Source organism: Hemicordylus capensis, chromosome 1 (genome assembly GCF_027244095.1).
Source record: "Hemicordylus capensis ecotype Gifberg chromosome 1, rHemCap1.1.pri, whole genome shotgun sequence".
Taxonomy (NCBI): domain Eukaryota; kingdom Metazoa; phylum Chordata; class Lepidosauria; order Squamata; family Cordylidae; genus Hemicordylus; species Hemicordylus capensis.
This window is the reverse complement of record NC_069657.1, coordinates 289,323,308-289,343,368: the sequence shown is the minus strand read 5'-3', so window position 1 is coordinate 289,343,368 and position 20,061 is coordinate 289,323,308. Positions and strand designations below refer to the sequence as shown.

The window sequence follows — 20,061 nt, the reverse complement described above, 5'->3', positions numbered from 1 at the left end:
ATAAATCCCTATGAGGATTCATTATATGCCTTTGTTTCTTCTTTTCTTTCTTCTTCTTCAGTATTCCTCCTTTTCTACATATTTGATTTGTTCCAGCAGCAGAGTGTGTATTACAAGTGGAGAGCGGCATGCATCCACAGATGTCTCTCTTTGTGAGCATGTGTGCGAAACCTTAACTGTGTGTCCATTTATCCTTCATTCTCTCAAGCACTCCCTAATAATATACACTGTTGATACATACTATTCACATTCCACTCTTGTGCACATGAAGCATTTACATATAGCATCCTGTGGAGGAAACAGCATATAATAACCAAATGTTTATGACATAGTTACTTACACTATGAATATGTGGGCAGTTTTCCTGGGGTAATTGCTGAATGTTTCTTTCCCTTATTTTTAAGGATTGGTGTTTGTTTATTGTTTGTTAATGTTACTGGCTGACATACTGTGCATACTTCCATGCAGATTGACTTTGCTATTTGCGGGGGATCCTTTCTCTGCAATTATCGCAGATAGCAAAACCGTGAATACCGTCTGTGTGATCTTGGGGGCTAGGTTCCTAGAGGCCCAAAAATCTTACAAAAAATGGTGAAAAATGGACAAGAAACACAAACTAAAGTGCTCTATTGTGCTCCATGGGCCTCCAGCAGTCCAGCGATGCCCCCTAGACATCTGAATTTTGCCATTATTCCACAATATTTCACCAAAAGGGTGAAATATTTCACCCACGTATGCCGAGGTCAGGTGTAAGTTCCCCAACTGCGGATGCTGGATCCGCGGGTAGTGAAGTAGAACTGTACACCTTAACAAAGCATTTGCTCAAGGGCACTCGTTTGCAAATGCACAAAATGGCCCAAATGGAGTTGTGCAATGGATGGCCATTATTTCCAGCGGCTGCCCATCGTGCAACTGTGTGCAGTTCAGCTCATTTGTGCAACAGTGCTTTTGTGCAAATGCTTTGTTACAAGGTATGTGGAAGCTTGCACAGTATGTCAGCCACTAAACAGGTAGTTCCATATCTAAATTTAAAATTAATGCAAGTATTAATAGAAAAATCACACACAGAGACTAAAAGGAAAAATCCTGTACACAGTTGACCAGCATTTGAGTACTGCCTTTCCCATGACACCAGCACATAGCCCCAGATCCCTAAAGCTTTGTGTTCTGACAGGTTTTAAAAATTCTTTTAAATTATGATTAGCTTTAATCAGCAACTGAGCCAGTGGCTAGGGAGGGGGGCTTATTTCAGCCCACTGAAGCCAGCCACTTATTGCAGAGAAGGGATTTCAGACACTGCAGACTACACCCTGCATCTACCTCAGACATTTTTCTTTGTCTACATTTCTCTGTTTTGGGAGTAAACTGACAAACCCAGTATTTTTCAGCAAATCTGTGTTCTGTGATTTGATACCTTATTCATGTCACTCTGACTACAGCAAATGCTTTAAATGATTATTTAATGCTGTATGACTTTGATATATAGATATACTGTAGATGCTATTTGACTGTAGTCTTTTACCTTTAAAAAAAGATTAATGGAGGAAACAGTGAACAAGGAACAACTAATTGTTCTTAAATGCTTACTCAAATGGCTGTGAGTAAGCCATTGAGGCTGTGAGTCTGAAGCATACATATTTGGAAAGTAACTTCCATCAATTGTAATGTTCTTGTAAATGGGCGTCTTAGGTCAGAAATGCCAGTGTGTAATAAAATATAGAATTATGTTTAATTTAACAGGGAAAGATTCCCCTCGGTGACTCAGAATGCATTCCATGGAAACTCTGGCAGCATCTTTTGCTTGCATGCAAAATGTACTGACAGTAGTCTTTTGTAAAGCCACTACATGGGCATGTATCCATATATTTGGAAAACATTTTTTTTTATCCTGTTCTTTTGCCAAATTTGGAAGAACAATTTTATATACTCCTTACAGTTGCCATCTGGGGAGTGTGCTGCTGTTTGATCTCCCATTTGTGGGACTTTAAAGAGGTTGTCAGAAAAAGGAAGCCATTCTTACTGATAACTGTCCTTTCCCTAAAAGATCTCAGAACCATCTCATTCTGCAACTTTGCTCAGGGTTGTAGTTTGTACTCATTTGGGACATGAAATAATAGAGGCAGAGAGTATCTATCCCTTGGAATATGCGTTGGGCACTGTTTGCCAATGGATGTTCTGAAACTGCTGTTCTCAACAACAAAAGCAAAGTCACTTCACCTTGAGAAATGTCGATGGCTGTAAAACAGTTTCAGAAGATCAGGCACCACTTAGTAGTACACCTTCTGCTTGCACATTGAGAGCTGTTTGTATCAAACTGCCATGCATAAAACACACATTGCTGCATTCCTCCTCCATATTTCCCAGCAGTTTATTTATTTATTTATTTTTTACATTTATATCCCGCTCTTCCTCCAAGGAGCCCAGAGTGGTGTACTACATACTTGAGTTTCTCCTCACAACAACCCTGTGAAGTAGGTTAGGCTGAGAGAGAAGTGACTGGCCCAGAGTCACCCAGCTAGTTTTGTGGCTGAAGCGGGATGGAGCAGTTGTAGGGACATAGCCATTGTAACTTTGCTGCATGGCTTGTTGCTACAGATGACCCACTTCCTATGCAGCTACCATGAAATGTAATTATGAACAGCTGTCAAACAAAGACTGGTCATCTGAAATCATTCAGTGATGTAATGGTTTTTGTGCAAACATTGAGGCTGATCACACCAGTGGCCCTACCCAGGCTTGGACAGCCCTACCTGGGTAGGGAAGGGCTGTTTGAGTGAAGTGCCGGGCACTGCCTCTCTAGCTAGCCCACAACCAGGGCACTGCCTCTTCACTGATCCTGGTGCTGCCTCTCTGGGTAGCCCAGAGGGTTTACCCTGGCTTTTACCTGGCTATAAGGGCCCCTTGGGTCCCTGGGTGTGTGTCTGCTTGAGCTGCATGCAGGCTGAGCCAACATAGAGCCCGGGTGCCTAGAGTGCTTGGCTGAGGGAGAATCTCTCAATGCACTGGGCTCATGTGGTGCACTTACGGTTTTCTGGAGGCTGGGCTGTGTTTTCCCAGCCTCCAGATGGCCATGCGGCTCCCAGGAGATCCACTTGCATGGGCACACAAGCCACACATCCAGAAGAGGACCAGAGATCATCTGGGAAGGTAGGTGCTATCCTGCTTCCACCCTCACCCTCCTCACCTGACTTGAAGGCCGTGTGAATGACGTGTGTGTGTGTGTGTGTGTGTGTGTGTGTGTTGGTCTTTGGATTTCTAGCCTAGTAACAACAGATTGCTAATATATAAATAAAATATACCATTTTCAATTCATTTAAGATTCTTTAATAGTAAAGAAGACAACCACAAATTCACAGACAGATTTATCTGACTTGTTTGTTTTACATAGAGACTCTTCTCACCTCTTCCATAAAACAGCATATGTGCACATTTGGGGGTGTTTTTTTCAAACTGAGCTTTCTCTAGTTTTCCTTTAAATATCTGTGAACCAGAGGGTGATGCAAACTTTCTTAAGGAAGCAGAGTCCATATATGAGTATCTCAGCCCTCCTCCCCTCCCTGTACTCTTTCCAGCAAGAGCACAGTCTTTGCCACTAAGCCATTTCGGCTGGCAGTGAGTGTACTCCAACAGTTATGTTTGTGATCACTCCATAACATTTCAACAACTAAGCAAATAGCTTGAGGAGGGATAGGGAGTTATTCGAACAAACTGAACCTAAAATTTTGGCAGCTCTGCAACTCTGTGACATCACAAAAACTTAATTAATGGTAATAACCAGTCTGTGTTTTCTCTCAGGTTTTGCTTTCACTCTTTTTTGGCTAGCGAAACTGCTAATGTTTTTGTTAATTTATGTGCAGAGTAATCTATGTCTGTTTCCACAAAATTAAGTTACTACCATGAAGTATACATAGGATTGTAGCCTTATGTGTGACATTTTATCAAGCACCTTCTGTACCCACAGTTTCTCACAACAACATACATTACTAATCTGACAGAAAGCAGCTACCTATTCTGCCTGACAGAAGCAGATAGGTAGCATTTTAACCCTTAGGAAATGTGTATTTCTAGGTACTGTAATTACTCAAATGTCCTTTGGTATAAAAAGGACATTTTTCCATCAAGGTGATCCATTTTTAAAGTGATAAACCTTGCATATGCAAACTCTGTAATGTACACATTACCTAACCAGAAATGTCTTCTGGCAAATTGTTGTAGTATATGAAAGCTGGTTCGACATGTGAAGGATGACAGGAATGGGGGTGCATCACTGAGTGTGTAAATTTGTATAATGCAATGAGGTGAGTCACATGAGCAGTGTGCTGCGCCAAAAGGAGGTCTGCAGGGAGAGCGGGCTTAACCTGCTCTCCCCGCAGACGATCCAGAGACAGCCCTGGGTGGCCGAATTGGCCACCCACGCAACTGCCGGCTCCATCACAGAGCCAGCTGGGGCTGCAGAGATCGGGGCCCATGCGGCCCCTGGAAGTTCCAGGATGCCCTGTGTGAGTGTGTGGGGCATCCTGGAGAGACCCCCGAGCCCGGAAGGCTGCCTGCATGTTGGAGATGAATTTCCAGTGCATCGACCTTTTGCACCATCTGTCCTAATGACCACTAGGGGCATTGGGAGTAGAGACAGTGAGTCAGGGTCTCCCTATCTGTCCCTACTCTATGACCCCTGAACTGACTCTGCAGCACTTCCTGTGCTGAGTCACAATCCTTCCTTTCCTCCTAGAGAGCAGATGGAAACATCTCTCTCTCTCTCCTTACCTATCCACTATGGAGTCCTTTAGATTAGAGATAGGTCTTTCCTATCTAAGTGTATTTAACCAATAAATATTTAGTGTTTAGTCATACAAGGATCTCCATGTGTTTTCTCTCAATAGCTGCAATATCCAAACCATCCTCTGCTACCTACTCAGTAACTGGAGTGTGTGCTCATTCCTTAGTGCTCTGCTGTTTTACCTATTGTGGGTAAAAATCAACAACCTCTAACATTGCAGCCTCCAGGCGGGGGTCTCCTCCATGTGCCGCCATGGTACGGAGCTGCGCCGTGGTGGCACATGACCAAAAAGATGAGGTTAACGGAGCGTTCACTCTGTTAACCTTGTCTAAGGGGAGGGGTAGTTATGGAGGTTTGCTGCTGGGAGCTGCCGAACTCCCGTTACAGCACACAATCGGCCAAAAGCGGGCTAGGCTCCCTTAGCCCGCTTTGGGGCGATCATGAGAATAGCCTCAATGTGTGCAAATCATGATGAAAGGCTTATTGTCTATCATGACATTAACACAACACAAGATAGTGGCTGAGAATGAATGGTGCATTTTACTCCAAAACCTTTTGTTAACTTTGAAAATTACAATTTCCCTGAAATATAGCTATAGAGTAACTATGTGATCAAGCCCAGCAGCTGCCTTGCCAGCCAGTGTCACTGTATCACATGGTAGAGAACTAGGTTTGTGCTGGCTGTAGAGACAATTGTGTGACATTGAAGGGGCAATTAATAAAGAGAGTCTACCATACTGTCTTCTGTGTCATTCTGAAAATGATGGGAGTCCAAATGCATCCCACGATCCTTCCCCTTCTAACTGAGCAAAGAGACACCTTTTTAAAGTGGTGATTCTCTTTACTGAGCAGGGGAGAGCAACTGGCTGTATCCAGCCCCAGCATAGCATCCCTCCAGTGGCTGTTGCTGCTGTCTGCCCTATGGTTCTTTTTAGATTGTGAGCCCTTTGGGGACAGGGATCCATCTTTTTTCACTTTTATTTCTCTATGTAAACCACTTTGGGAACTTTTGTTAGAAAGCAGTATATAAATATTCGCAGTTGTCGTTGTCATCCCTGTGCACAACTGGGCTGCTTTCAAAAGAAACACATCAATGTCACCTGAATGTGGGCTGTACACTGACAATGAAACTGCATCTTAAATTAGTTCAGCCCCTATAATTAATTTGGGACAGCAGCCAAAGGGCTAGCCCTCTTCCCATTTTTGGGATCTCTTTGCAAAAAGGAAGCTTCAGTTTTATGGGAGTTGTCAGAATTCACTCTTGTGTCCAGCTTCAGAATCCTGTTCATTTCCACCAAACTGAAGGTGTGAGCATTTTGCGGGGCATACTAAGTAGTTAAGAGCATAGGGCTGGTCTGCTGTGCCATGCATGCAACCTTTTTTATGGCTTAGATGATCTTTCGGCCCCGATGGAACTTATGATTTTATTGTTCTACTAGCTGATCCCGCACAGAGCATCTGTGTGGCAGTACACTCCCCCCACCTTCAGGCTCAGTTAGTTCTCAACTTTCTGCCCCGGTCTCCCCTGCCCTCCTCCCCACCTTCTGCTCCAGTCTCCCCTCCAGTTGATCTGAAGGGATTCATCACTCAGTTGGTCCAAACATTGGTGGCCACAGATCCATTCTGGATTGCATCACTTCAAGCCACAAGTTTAAGGCATAAGTAGCAGATTGTGCAAAGGTGATTGACTTCATGATTTCCCCACACATAAATATTGGAAACAATACTCTATGTTCATATGTTACTGAATAAAGAGTAAAAGGAAGTTGGCACTGGATTTGATTCTGCCATTTGCATCTGTTTTCATCATATTTTTAATTGCAAAAAAGATAGAAATCCTCCAGGAATGGGAATTGCAACCAAGTATAAGCTCCTTCTGAAGTTTGTTCATTGTTGTTGTTGTTGGTTTTTAGGGGCTGTGTGTTGCATTTTCAATAGTGGATTTTGCATATTACAGCCAAGAAATATAAAAAATATTACTACTGCTGTTTTCACTGGAAATTTAGAGATAACCTACCCTAGCAAATAAGTTCCCAAAATTATTATTTATTTTATTATCTATCTATCTCTGTCTCTATATATAATTCTCTAAGGCGTACCCGTGGCTAATCCAGTGCATGGCAGCTCTCGTGAGATTTCCCGGCAGGGCAGAACAGAGTAGAGCACAGCAGGGAGAGCCTCTCTCCAAGCCAGCCTGCCAAGGAGGGAGGGAGGTTGAGGAGGAGGAGGAGGCAGCGCCACTGCGGGCCTGTGCGAGAATGCACGCTGGCTCCAACTGCCCGTCTCCTTGCAAGGAGGATGGCCGAGCAGGGGGCAGCACAGGTGGTGAAACTGGGGCTGAAGGGATGGGGTGGGGGAGAGAACAACAGGCTGAAGGGAAGGAGATGAAATGAAGATGGGGCAGGGAGCTGGATTGGTTGCAGGCAGGGGAGATAGGGAGAACTATGGGCGCAGATGTTCTGTGCCAGGTCAGCTAGTTGTTATTATTTATTTAATATATATATATATATACCGCCTGACTCCAAAGCCGCAAGGTGGTTTACAAAAACAAACACAATTTAAAAAAAAGAATAAAACCAATTATTAAATAAGTAAAATGTAAAACATTTAAACAGCTATTAAAAATTTAAAACATTCAGAGATTGTTACTAGCCCACACACAATAGTATTATCCTACTTACTCTCACATCTTACACTAGTCATTTGTAATTGACAGCCTAAAAGGAAGAGGAGAAAAGGGACCAACTTTCTTCTGATTTATAAAAGATACTGTGCTTACTACTACTACTACTACTACTACTACTACAACAAATATTTTATATACCACTCTTCAGCCAAAATTCTTAAAGCGGTTTACATAGAAAAATACATGAATAAGATGGCCGCCGGTCCTGAAAGGGCTCACAATCTAAAAAGAAACACAAGGTAGACACCTGCAACAGCCTCTGGATAGGACCAGTTGCTCTCCCCCCTGCTAAATATAAGAGAACCACCACTTTAACAGGTGTCTCTTTGCTCAGTTAGCAGGGATGTGAGTTTCCTGGATATTATTGACTCATCACAGGTGACCAGACCAGTGTCTGTTTAAAAGCCTGAGCTGTTTTTTTATCTGCAGCCCTAGGGAAGAGGTGGTTGTGCTAGAGTAGTGGAGAGCTCCCTCTTGACTACATTGTCAATGCCATGCCTGTGGGTGTACAAAGAGATGTTTTGGTTGGTTGCTCCAAGGAACTCATTTTCCACTGAACCTTCTGATTCTTGTGGCACTGTAAGACCTCCCTGTTTTGAATCATTTTCCGTCCTTGTGACTTCAGCACAAATGATTTCATATCTGAATCTTGATTTACTTGTCTTGGAGTGGGCTATGAATAAAATGTTATTGTGTATGTGTGTCTCATATTGTAAGGATTATTTTGGTTTGAGTTCCTTAGTTGTGCTGTGTGTCCATTGTAGTAAGTTGTAGTGAGCAAGGGGTTAACAGAGTCTGGGCCTGGTTGCTGGGCAGGAGGACATCATGGTCAGACCACACACCAAACCCTGTTGTTGGCTGCAGTCTCCCCTATGGGAACCAATCGAATTGGCTCTCAGCTTTTCCCTCTCTTTTGAGTGGAGGGGTTTCATTCAATCCTGTTCAATCTAGTCTGGTAAATCTTAGGGATAAAGGGTCAGTAAACCCTTTCCAAGTTGTGAACAGGTGGTGGCAGCAGTATACCAGTAAGGGCCTGCCCCGAAGGTTCTGGGGGGGGGTCTAAACACCACCCTCTTTACATAAGCCCTGCTCTGTGCAGATAACATAAGCTCTGTGTGATGGGGATTTCAAGGAGCATTAATACATCTATTTTCACAGAGCATGCAGTGACCCATTGCCTCCATTACACATGTATATGGTCCCTTGCAGATTTTGCCTGAAGCAGAGCCAGGCATGGTCTGAGATAAAGGACTGTAGGGAGAAGAGCTCTGTTGAGCATGTGGGACATGAAAAGCTGATGTCGTGAGGCCATTGCATCTCCTCAGCCATCCCAGATTAACTCAGTTCTTCCAGGCTAGAAAAATCATAGTGTCCTGTCTCAGAAGTGAGCAGTGTCAGCTAAGAAGGTGGCATGTTTCCTTCTGGTGCTAACTTTTCCTTCCACACTTCCAAACAGGAGCCATTTGCCCCACTTCCCTATTTACCTCAGACATTGCTGGTTTCTATTGCCTGCTGCAGAGCTTCGATGCAACTCTATGTGTGATGAGAGAGGAGCTGCAGTTTCAGCAAGATTTGGTGAATTTTGGTGTGTAGAAAATGTGCCTGGCACAATGAGACACAGATCTGATTTGAAGAAAACAACAACAAGGATTACTATTTTGAGGAGGAAAATACAGCCCAAATGAATGTTGGGCATTTTACAAATATGTTATAAACCCATCTATGATTCTCATTTCTGCGTAGTCATAACAAAAATTTCACAAACTGTCTAATGCTATTAAAGCTGATTATAGTTTCTAATTTTCTTTTGCTCTTTTTTTAAGAACAAGGATCCATTTCTTCATGATGAAGTTGCATCCTCTGTTTCACAACTTGCAACAAAGGTACATGGTTAATCGTTAGGTGTGAATATAAACTTGTTTCGTATAATAACTTTTTCCCTAGGTATTTCCAATGCCCTATACTTCTGTTCAGAACAGGTTGACAAGCAACATTCCTTTGTTATGTCTTCACTGATTCCACTTAGTTTTCTTGCTATGGCAGTAACAGACATTTATGTTTCTGCCTTTTAACTTTCACTTATCATTTGAAATATGAAAAATGTAAATGTTGCAACATTTCAACAATGTTTGCAAAACAGATGTATACTATGAGTTCATATTTTAAAAAATATTTGTAGATCAGAGTTCTGTTTGCTCTTAGGAAACCTAGTGAGCCTACAGTGGGCCCCCTGCAAAATAAGCATCCTCTCTATATTTATACATTCCAACACAAACCCGCAGATCTGGGTCCAAGTGCATTTACCGCACTCCTCCCCCGAAAAAGACTACACCAGCCCTAATGGATTGGATTCATACAGCTACACACTAACTGAGACCCAAAATGTTCACAGCTCAAACACAAAACCAATTTGGACATATAGTGAATTTGTAAGGAAAATAAAACCACAACACATGCCCCTTGCTTCACAGTTCTGATGCAGACCTTTGGATCACAAACCACCTTAACATAAGAACATAAGAACAGCCCTGCTGGATCAGGCCCAAGGCCCATCTAGTCCAGCATCCTGTTTCGCACAGTGGCCCACCAGATGCCGCTAGAAGCCACAGACAGGAGTTGAGGGCGTGCCCTCTCTCCTGCCATTACTCCCCTGCAACTGGTACTCAGAGGCATCCTGCCTTTGAGGCTGGAGGTGGCCCTCAGCCCTCCGACTAGTAGCCATTGATAGACCTCTCCTCCATGAAGTCATCCAAACCCATCTTAAAGCCATCCAGGTTGTTGGCTGTCACCACATCCTGTGGCAGAGAGTGGATCATGCGTTGTGTGAAAAAGTACTTCCGTTTGTTGGTCCTAGACCTCCTGGCAATCAATTTCATGGAGTGACCCCTGGTTTCTATTCTAGTGTTGTGTGAGAGGGAACATAGTGCATTTGTGTTTTTATTTATTTATATATATATATATATATATATATATATATATATATATATATATATATATATATATAAAATTCAGATGTAACAGTTAGAGCTTTGACATGATCCCAGTGTATTCATACCACTGGGATACGGGCTTGCGCAGGAGCCCATTTGAGAAGATTCTGAAGCTTTACGCGCTATTCACGGTTCAGCCCACAGTGCACATGCATCCGTCAGAAGGGTGGATGGAGCGTCACTCTCCTCAGTTCCTTTCCAACCGCTGATGAGTATAGACGCCTCAGAAGGTTCTTCTGCTTGGCTGAGGTTCTCAGCTTTTCATTCATTGTTTATTGGACAGTTTTTGATGACTGAGAGAAAGAAAAATACGTTTAAGTTGTGCTGGAAATGTAACACCGCTTATCCCTCTTCTTATCATCATTCCTTGTCTCTTCTCTGTTTAGGAGAAGAACATAATACAGAAAACTGTAAAATTTGTCAAGAGTTTTCTAAACAGACTTACAGTTGAAGGACTATCTTTATAATTTGGCGCTAAAGCTCAACCCTCGATGTCAAGCTTGGCAGCCACTCCAATGTTGAAGCCAATTGAGCCTTCAGCGTCAACAACATCAGCACCCAACGCAAAGTTGACACAGATGCCTACACAGGAGACCCCAAGTCCCAGATCTGACTGTCTTTCGACACCAATGCCAGTGCCGAAGGATAATGTAGCCACTTCGAAGCCCACTTCCCCGACTTTGAAAGAAGCCAAAACAGGAAGGGCTAAGTCTGATATGAAGCACCAGTCTTCATCCTCTGCCGCTTCAACATCTTCAGTCCCCAAGAAAGTAAAGGTGGACTTGACATTGAAGCTGTCAATGTCAGAAAAATCTTTGGCATCGAAGTCATCGGCAGCAGGGAAAACCTTGAAATCGAAACTTTGAAATTGATATTGACCCAAAGCCCAGATTTCCTATGTCGACTCCCTCTCATCCAACAAAAGTACCAAGATCAAACCCATTGAAGTCAGGAAATGTGTCAATGTCGTCATTACCAAAATTTACATTACCGAAGCTGAAAATCATGCTTCCCAAACAACAATAGCAAGAGAGGATGTTGACCCTTGACTCCTTGACGACCAACCACTCACTGGCAGTGACTATGGAGGTCCCTCCATGCAACATTTTGGCACTGCTGTCTAAGGCCCGTACTGCACTGTCTCAGGGGGTGTAGCCATTTTCTCCCTCAAGACCCAGTATCATTGACCTCAGTGATACCGATGATGTGATTGAAGTTCCAAAGACTCCTTCTTTTTCTCCTGTCACACATGGGTGACTGATGGAAGATGAAAGGCATAATTTGATTAAATGGAGGACTGAGAAACCTTGGAGTGCACACTCATACATCCCTGCACACTCGGCATCATCCCAATGACATCCTCAGTGATTGATTGCGCCTACCAGGACAGGTCATACCAGCCGTTCCCTTTCGCACACACACCCCCCACATCCACCCTTTAGGGCTGTGCCCATACTGATCACTATGCTCAACCACTACGTGACATGCGCTACGCTGAACCTGCAAGGGATGATGGTATCTTCTTATGCTATCACAAACTACATCATTCATGGGCTGTGATACATACTGTCACTTCGGGGTCAACATCTATACATACAACTCTGGTAATGATGTCCACTCAAACCAACCCGGAGTCACCACCTAAACCGACCACTCCATTGGATCCACTGCCTCCAGTAACACCAATACTTTCCCCAATACAACCTGTGGTACTGGTTGAACCACAAAGTCTGGCCCTGGTACCTCCTGATGGTACCCCATCTTCAGGAGTCCTGTCTCTTGACCCTGAGGATCCAGCACCGAACTCAGATAATGAATCCCAGACTACTGAGGTCCCATCTGAACTGTCTGCAGACAATGACGAGCTTAAGACATCTTCCGACTTGCCGATGGAAGAACACAACAATTACCACATTTTAGTTTCTGACATGGCCAAAACCTTGGGCCTCAGACTGGGGCAGGTCACTGAGGATGTCCAGGGCCCTGTTTACAAGTCCCTGCAAACTGCCAAGACTTCCTAACCTACCACCTTGCAAATGCTGCCGTTGTTCTACAGGCCTCCAAACAGGCCTGGAATAAACTGTCTACTATGGCTCCCACTTCAAGACACCTGGAAAATATATATAAGGTTCAGATGGAGGGCTTTGAATATCTATTTAAACACCCGCAACCCAACTCTCTAGTGGTTTACTACTACTACTCTTCTTGCTCTGGCAGACTACATGCGGCGCCAGTTGATAAGGAGGGTCGTAAGCTGGACTCCCTTGGTAGACATTTTTATTCTACCAGCACACTTGCTATGCACATTGCTAACTATACTCTGTGCATGATATGCATGCATGTCATGCTATCAACATTCCCTGTGGGAAGAGCTTGCTGAAACAAAGCCAGAGGACATGACGGCTAAAGCCAAAGAACTCCAGATAAAATCTGCTGATATAACCAAGCAGCAGATTAGCATTGCCTGCCATTTGATAGATTGTGAGTCAAAGAATATGGCGGGTGCTGTTGTATTGTGTCGCCACGCCTGGCTTCTTTCCTCCACTTTGTAATACGAGACCAGGGAAAAGATAGAGAACCTCACTTTTGAGGGAGAAGTCTATTCAGCAATGAGACTGATGACATTTTAGAACATTTTTTTAAAATCAAATGCCTATCAGGTGTCTGCAAAATCATTTGCAGTGTTGACTAACCAGACCTGCTATCAGTCCAAGCCAAAATCGTCTTACGCCCCAAGCACTTCCTATGGGAAATATTGGTCACAGTACAAGGCCACACTGACAAACAGGATTTCAAGAAATCTTCTAGACCCCCTTGTAAACCCTACCAATTGAAGGGGAGGGTTTAACAACCCAAACAGGGCGAGAGCTGTAAACAGAACCTTTCATGCCTTGGATGATCCAGTCCCAGTCCCAATAATATTGCAACACCTGACAAACTGGAAACGTATAACAACATAAGAACAGCCCTGCTGGATCAAGCCCAAGGCCCATCTAGTCCAGCATCCTGTTTCACACAGTGGCCCACCAGATGCTGCTGGAAGCCTACAGGCAGGAGTTGAGGACATGCCCTCTCTCCTGCTGTTACTCTCCTGCAACTGGTATTCAGAAGCATTCTGCCTCTGAGGTTGGAGGTGGCCTATAGCCCTCAGACTAGTAGCCATGGATAGACTTCCCCTCCAACAATGGACAAGTGGGTCCTATCCGTAGTCCAATTGGCCTATGCCATACAATTCCATACTTTTCCCTGGTTCATGGGTACTACTCCACCATTATCCACCATTCTGACCCCCGCTCTTTTGGCAGAGGTCATATCACTTCTGGAGAAAGATGTGATAGAACCCATCCCATCCAGAAACTTCCAGGTACCAAAAAAGGATGAAGCACTTCGACCTATCCTGGACCTTTGGACACTCAACAGATTCATACAAACCACCAAATTCTGCATGATCTCAATTGCATCCATAATTCAACTCCTGATAGGAGATAGGTGGTTTGTCACCATTGATCTGAAGTATGCTTACTTTCATGTCCAAATACGTTCTGTTTACAGGAAGTACCTTTGCTTTACAGTCAGCTCTCAGGTCTGCCAGTACAAAGTCCTACCTTTTGGGCTCACCACCACGCTGAGGGTGTTTATAAAGGTGACAGGTGTAGTAATAGCTCATCTCTGTCACCTTGGAATGGAAGTACAGTCATCCCTCACCAACTGTGAGGGATGGAGAGGAGAGCTGGTCTTGTGGTAGCAAGCATGACTTGTCCTCTTAGCTAAGCAGGGTCTGCCCTGGTTGCATATGAATGAGAGACTTGATGTGTGAGCACTGTTAGATATTCCCCTCAGGGGATGGAGCCGCTCTGGGAAGAGCAGAAGGTTTCAAGTTCCCTCCCTGGCTTCTCCAAGATAGGGCTGAGAGAGATTCCTGCCTGCAACCTTGGAGAAGCTGCTGCCAGTCTGTGAAGACAATACTGAGCTAGATAGACCAATGGTCTGACTCCGTATATGGCAGCTTCCTATGTTCCTATGTTCCATTCCAGGAAAACCTTGCAGTTGACGAATTCACAGTAAACGAGCCATCAAAATCAATGGCAAATGGGGTCAGGGGAATCGTGGTCACAAAAAGTTTGAAAAACACAGTAAAAAATAGGGGAGGGATTCCCCTCAAATCACCAGGAGTCAGTAAGAGGAGTAATGGGGACCCCATGACCCCCCCAAAATCATGAACCCCCATTGAAAAAAATCTTGGCAAAACGTGGATACTCAGTTTGCAGTTGGCGAGACCTGCTACAATTTCCCAGTCACAGATACTCAAAACCGGGATTGGGAAACCCGTGTTTGGCAAGGAATGACTGTATACCCACTTCATTGGATGACTGGTTTTTGACAGTCCAGTCAAAGGAGAAGCTGGAGCAGGACCTGCAAACGCTTCTGCTCACCCTTGAGGATTTGGGGATTCATGTCAACTACAAAAAATGAAAATGACTCCTTCAAAGTCCCTCCTGTTTATAGGGGCCTTGTTGGATGCAGACAATCAGAGAGTTTTCCTTCCAGACGAATGGATCCTCAAGTTGTTTCATTACATAAATTTGACCCTATCATCCTGAGGACAGCACACCGAGTGCAAATTCTCCTGGGTCTCATGGCCTCCTGTACCTGTGCGGTCACCCATGCGAAACTCCACATGCACCCACTACAACTTTGGTTCTTGAGAAATTTCAGTCTTTTATACGACTCATTGATGCAGCTTATGCACATACCACCAGCTGTTCAAAAATTCCCTCCTGTATTGGTCTCTTTGAGAAAACCTAGACACCTGGATCCCTTTTTAACCACTTTTTCCACAGATAATTGTGACATTGGACCTATAGTGTAAACGGGTCTTGGACCAAAACCCAGATACAATTACACATAAATGTGCAAGAACTTTTGGGGTGCTTCTTGGATCTGAAGGCCTTCAGGCCCATGTTACAAGGGAAGGTGTTTCCACAAAGACAAAGCTGTCATGCGTATGGACTTTTATTCCAAAGATAAATTCCAATTTCCACATCAAACAAGACATAATTCTGCCAGCTTTCTTCCATGACCCGCATTCTGATTTGGAGCTATCCCTCCACATGCTGGATGTTTGTAAGGCACTTGCCTTCTACCTTGACAGGACCCGTCCCTTTCGTAAGGATTCTAGGTTCTTTGTGTCATATAGAAAAGACAAAAAGGGCATAAAAATCACTCATCAGCGTTTATCATGTTGGATTGTACAAGCCAGAGACATACAAGTGTCAGGGCAAAGATCCAGCCAAGGGCATCAAAGCCCACTCTGTAAGAGCAGTAGCGTCTTTAGTCACTAACCTATCAGGTGTCTCCATCGAAGAGATCCAGAGAGCTACCACCCCTTCATCAAACACTATGCACTGGACCTTCGGTCTTCAAAAGACATGTGCTTTGGAAGGGGTGTCCTAAAGCAAGTTTTATCCTAAACAGAGCATGAGGTAAGTCCAACACACCCACCTCCTGTAGGAGCTTGCTAATCACCCATTGTTGTGAATACACTGGGATCACATCAAGGATAAACAGGTTGCTTGCCTGTAACAGATTATCCTTGAGTGACCCTAGGTATTCACACATCCCACCCTACTTCCCCTGTCTTTTGGAGGTCGTGCTCTGGGCACCATCTGTATGTTACTTACCTGTCTCTCGCTTACCTTATCCAGTTCCTCTCACAATGGTCAGTGAAGTTCGGTGGTCGTCCAGGAACCGAGGAGAGCGACGTTCCGACCACCCTTCTGATGGATACATGCATGCTGTGGGAGGAGCTGGGAGCAATGCGCAAAGCTTTAGAATTTTCCTGAATGGGCTCCTGCACAGGTGTGTATCCCAGTGGTGTGAATACCTAGGTTCACTCAAGGATCATCTGTAACAGATAAGCAACCTGTTTTTCAACTTTCACTAGGTGTGAAGTACTCTGTGGATAGAGAGAGCTCTTTCTGGCAGTTTTACTGTAGTAGAGGAAAAATTCATTAAAAATCACAGGATTGAGCGGATTTCTTTGAATAAAAATACAGAGAGTCCTGCCTTCTTGGGCTATACAGAGTCCTGATAACCTGTCCTACATCTGTGTCAAACTGTTCCAGAAATTTATAAGGGAATCTCATGGGGCACTCTAGGAGAGTGGGCACATGGACCTGGGCCCCCAGATCCGTGCCTAACGGTGCTCTGTACCCAGATAAACCCCATTTAACTCAAAAAGGCTTCCTTTTGAAAATAATAGGAATGCCTCTTGCTCTTATTTTGAGCTTCATGGGGTAGTTTTGTTGTGCTCTAGTTATGTACACATTCTTTTACTAAGCCACTTTACTAAAAATGGTTATTTTCACAGTACATTATTTATGGAATTTGCTGCCACAAGCTTAGGTGATGCCACTGGCTTCGATGGGCATTAGACAAATTGATGGACAAGTGTTCCCAATGGAAGTAGCATGATAGAAGTGCCAGTGACTGGTTTAAGCAGTAGCACAACTGCTTGCCTCTACAAAGCCTCCAGGGCTGCTTTTCTGGTGCGCAGCAGCCATTATGGGTTGAAATATCGATGTTGGTGTGCGTGTCATGTCAGCCAGTGTGTCATTCGTTTAATAATACATGATGACATTGAGTTAAATTTGCATGTGTAAAATCTGGCATTTTCTAACTTTCAGATGCTTACTGTTACACTGTAAATAATTGTTCTTAACTTATATTTTCTCATCTTAATTTTGGGGGGCAAGATTAAAAATGAGTAAATTATGGTGCAGCCTTGTTCACCAATCATGAATCACCAGCTGGTCTCTTTTTACAGCCTTAATGATAACACTTTCTGCCTGATACTACCAAAATAATTAACACTGGAGACTGGGATTATACGAGAAGGTTCTTATAACAATGAAACTTTTCCATAATGTGCTGTTTTATGAGCATGGCTGATAGCTTCCATTGATTTTTCTTAGGAATACCAGAGAGATTCTCCCAAGTGAGGCTCAGAAACAAATTTCAGGGGCTTTTTAAAGCCCACCAAGAAAAGGCAAATTTATTATTATTTATTATTATTATTATTATTATTATTTATTATTATTACATTTATATCCCACTCTTCCTCCAAGGAGCCCAGAGCGGTGTACTACATTCTTGAGTTTCTCTTTCACAACAACCCTGTGAAGTAGGTTAGGCTGAGAGAGAAGTGACTGTCCCAGTCACCCAGCAAGTTTCATGGCTGAATGGGGATTTGAACTCAGATCTCCCCGGTCCTAGTCCAGCACTCTAACCACTATACCATGCTGGCTCTCCTTCTCTGATTAGGTTGAAAAAACCTTCTCTGATTAGGTTGAAATATGCATGGAGAGGAATTGCACGATCCCTTGTTCTTTATATAGTGTAATGAAAATCTGTGACTCCATACATTAAATTGGGGCCAATTGAGGGCTATTTCAATGGTTTCCTTCTGGAAAATGAGGTACGGGGCAAAGGCCAATTGCCCATGGATACCTTTTGATCCTCAAGGTCTTTGGTGGAGAGTAAAAAACATATACCCAACTGCTCTTCAAACTCACTCACGGGCTATTCTCACGAGCAGCAAAAATCGGGCTAGGAGAGCCTAGCCCGATTTTTGCTTCTTGTGTAAGCCACCGGGCTCGCAGGCGAGCCTGGCGGCTTACAAGCAGCTAGCCCGCTTTTGTAGCCCTCCCCTAAGCCCAGGTTTGCAGAGCGAGCGCTCCACAAACCCGGGCTTCCTGATCGTGAGTAGCTGCGGCGCAGTCCCTGAGCTCCCCAGCCCCTGCCGGCTCCATCACAGAGCTGGTAATCGTGTGGGTGGCCGATCTGGCCGCCCAGGGCTCCCGCTCTGATCATGAGCGGGGAGAGCCCCACTCTGCTGCAGAAACCGGATCTTACTGATCATGAGACCCAGCTCATTATTTTTTTTAAAGTAGTTTAAAGATTCAAATGAAACCTGCCTAAGTACATGGAATGCCTCCCATTCTTTACCACTTCCTTTACCCACATAAACATTGCTTTGAAATGGAACCAACCTTGTCATTCTTAGACATTCTCAATGCACTATATTACTTCTGTTTTTGTTCAGACGTATCAACTAGGCTGTTTAGGATGGTTGTGTTCCATTATTATTCTGAAATGCTGCCAATTATTTTCCCAAAGGAAAACAAGATGAGGAGAATAGTAATTTTTACTACATTATTCAGGGCAGTGTCTTGAGGACATTGTATTGTCATTTGCAGAGAACTCAAGCCTAGCATAGTGTCAGGTCTTCTCCTTGAAGAACCTTGCTTAAGTATACACAATGCCAGTGCTACACTTGCCTTTTGTAGACAGAAGGCTTTTCAGCTGTGGGAAGTTACCACTTGTGTGACTTTGAATTAACTAGATCACATTCTTGAGAAGGAATGGAGCTCCCCCAGAATCTCCAGGCAGACTTCAGAGTTATATAGGAGCTAATCACACACCACTGTAAATCAAGTGCTATTACATGCTTAAACCATGAAAGTTGTTGTAATAAATGTAATATCTTGGTGAACAGAAGATGCTAACTGGTCTCAGCCCCTCCATATCAATTCTATGGGTCCCAGATCCCAGGACTCAAGAGAGCCAGTGGATTAGGGATTTCTTTGGGGGTGGGGGAGAAGCCATATTGTAACATAGAGTCAGTTTGTTACCTGAGGCTCTGTGAAAATGAAGGGATAGGGAATATTTTGGCACATTTCATCCACTCTCCAACTGTTAAAGCCTATTTGCCTTACTGTAGTTAAGACAGAGTTAGAAGTATGTGGGTTCTCAGACTGTGGGTTGGGACCTTCCCAGGGTTACAAGCAACTTTAAAGGGGATTGGGAGTCAGGAGGGAGTTGTTTGGAGGGACATAACATACCAAACATATCTGAAGTATGGGGCTGTTGGGAGCAAGGGAAGGTGGATAGGAGACAGGAGCTAACAACCACCAATTCCTCTGCTGGTCACAAAGCTGGGGGCAGGCACAACAGCAGTGTTTCTTTGGCTGACAGGCCAAAAGCGAATTCCCTCTCAGGAGACAAGTTCTAGCAAGTGTCTCCGGGAGGGAACTCTCTTCCAGCCTGGTCACCAAAGAAGCACTGCTGCTGTGCCTGCCCTCAGCTTTGTGAGCAGCAGAGGAGCCAGGTGGCTGTTGGATCCTGTCTCCTTTCCAGTCGGAACTCCCTGTGAGTTCAGCCACAGAGATGTCAGAATATTTCTTTAGCTGCTTTATGTTCCCGACAATGTCTCATTCTGAATTTTGGGTTATTATGCAAGCTGGATATAAAGAAGTAAGTAAGAACGCCAGGGAAATACTGATTCCCTTCTCAACATCCTACTTGCTTGAATCAGTGTTTTCAGCAGTTACCACTATTAAGAGCCATAAAAAATAAACTTGGAGTCCAAAATTAAATTGGCAGTCTCAAATATAAAGCCCAGGTTTGAAAAACTAAGCAGGACAATGCAAACTCATCCTTTTCATTGGAGAGGTAAATGCACTTTATCTCTGCATAATCAAATCAGTTGCTTTTAATCATTGGCTGGAGGAGGGGAGTGCTACGTAACTTTATTTTAGGGAGTCAGA

The 20,061-nt window shown here is 43.9% G+C and overlaps 1 protein-coding gene across 3 annotated transcripts in view; it reads left to right on the top strand.

Moving 5' to 3' along the window:
- The window catches only part of TDRP (testis development related protein), a 69,891-nt gene that overhangs the window by 29,450 nt on the left and 20,380 nt on the right, over positions 1-20,061 (top strand). For 2 of the 3 annotated variants that reach the window (XM_053286161.1, XM_053286164.1), the window contains one exon: positions 9,287-9,346. The exons of the other annotated variant lie outside the window; for it this stretch is intronic. In XM_053286161.1, the coding sequence (XP_053142136.1) occupies positions 9,287-9,346 (60 nt within the window). Of the gene's footprint in view, positions 1-9,286; positions 9,347-20,061 lie in introns of those variants that run through there. 3 annotated transcript variants of the gene reach the window in all.